Source organism: Echinops telfairi, unplaced genomic scaffold (genome assembly GCF_000313985.2).
Source record: "Echinops telfairi isolate 266 unplaced genomic scaffold, ASM31398v2 ScPeMD7_7473;HRSCAF=8511, whole genome shotgun sequence".
NCBI classification, from domain to species: domain Eukaryota; kingdom Metazoa; phylum Chordata; class Mammalia; order Afrosoricida; family Tenrecidae; genus Echinops; species Echinops telfairi.
In genome coordinates this window covers 11,176,502-11,178,163 of record NW_022111377.1, presented here as the reverse complement: position 1 = coordinate 11,178,163, position 1,662 = coordinate 11,176,502, and the positions used below count along the sequence as shown (strand labels likewise).

General features: G+C 42.2%; 1 protein-coding gene across 1 annotated transcript in view; it reads left to right on the top strand.

Annotated features, from left to right (window-relative positions):
• Nucleotides 1-1,662, top strand: part of CUBN (cubilin) — a 303,548-nt gene that overhangs the window by 216,516 nt on the left and 85,370 nt on the right. Inside the window, exons 50-51 of the mRNA XM_004716015.2 lie at nucleotides 527-648; nucleotides 1,105-1,330. Of these exons, the coding sequence (XP_004716072.1) occupies nucleotides 527-648; nucleotides 1,105-1,330 (348 nt within the window). The remainder of the gene's footprint in view (nucleotides 1-526; nucleotides 649-1,104; nucleotides 1,331-1,662) is intronic.

The window sequence follows — 1,662 nt, the reverse complement described above, 5'->3', positions numbered from 1 at the left end:
GACAGTTGACAGGTTAGGTGTCCCACAGGTAGTGTAGCTTGCAGATTGAGGCGCACAACAAGCAAGGCAGCCGCACACTGGTCCGATGATCAAAGAGCAAAAGACAAGAAAGGTGAGGCACGCCGAGCCATTTATCTCTCGGCCCTTCAATTAATTCCACATGTGTTTATCGGCCAGGCTGGCACAAGAATCTATCTCACTTCCCCACTCTCCCGTATGAATTGTCCAGCTTTTGCCTGCTTATGAGACAATTGGAAGTGCTAAGGCTTAAAAACTGTCAGCAATAGACATGTCTTATTCTTCTCCATTTAGGATACAGCTTTTCTTCCTTCTTTGCAACAAACCTGCCCTTGCTATGTAGAAGTAGTGTGATCGGCTAATTAGTCAAGCTTCCACTAAAGTTTACTTAGCTTTTATGCATTTTATTTTTTCATTTATTTTCATTGTAAAGTGTAAATGTTTACCTCGGTTTTGCAGGTGTGTTTTCCTTTATCTTATTCAGAGGGGTTGTACATTTTACTTTCAGACTGTGGTGGAATCCAGACAGGCGAGAGTGGAGTGATTACAAGTCCCAATTATCCGGCCTCCTATGACCGCTTGGCCCACTGTTCCTGGTTATTGGAAGCCCCACCAGGCCACACTATCACTGTGAGTCCTACTGATTGATTCAAAATGCTGCTGAGATTACAGAAAACGCAAGCCATTAGAGAAGATGTTGTTGCTGCAGTCAGAAAACAGCAACCTATTGTTTTTTTCTGTAAAATTCTCTCCTTATGATACAGACCTGTATGAGGATGGAGTTGTCTCCTTCGGCCTAGGAGAAGCTCTCCAGAGATGGTAACGCCACAGCCAGGAGAGAGATGGATTCACGTTCTTAACACAATAAGCTCCGTCTTAGCCAAATATCCCATCTCAAAACTTTCAGGAGAATCTTCAACCAGTAAAGAATAAGGGGGAGGAGGAAAGAATTCAATAAGAGACAAAACTGAAAAAGACATATACGGTTTTGAGGAAACAGGACATTTTGTAAGGATAGCAACCTCAAGGTAGATACATTCACTTACAATTCATAATGCCTCATCTTTATTATTTTTTCTCCCCCAGCTTACATTTAGTGACTTTGATATTGAATCCCATGCAACTTGTGCTTGGGACTCGGTCACTGTCAGAAATGGTGGCTCTCCTGGATCACCCATCATAGGACACTACTGCGGACAGTCAAACCCCGGGACAATCCAGTCTGGATCCAATCAACTGGTGGTATCTTTTAACTCAGACTATTCAAAACAACGTGGTGGATTTTATGCTACGTGGGTCACACAAACTTTAGGTAAAAGAAACCGTCTCTGTACTTATCTTTTGACAGTGATCTATTTTAAAATATTTATTCACTAATTCAACAAATATGCACTAAGTACAAACACAGTCTGGCTCAATTCTAGATCTTTATAGCTATCTTCTCCCGTAGCAACCCTGTCTGGAAGACACAATGCCAGTACACATCCCCCCTCCCCATTTTGTATGGGTATAAACTGAGGATAAATGGGTTGGTAATTTTTCCAGGTCACACAGATGATAACTGGTAGAGTCAGAATTTACGTAAAGGCGGGCAAGTCCAGAAACATCCATCTTAACACGTCACGATTCAACCCATAAGCAGAC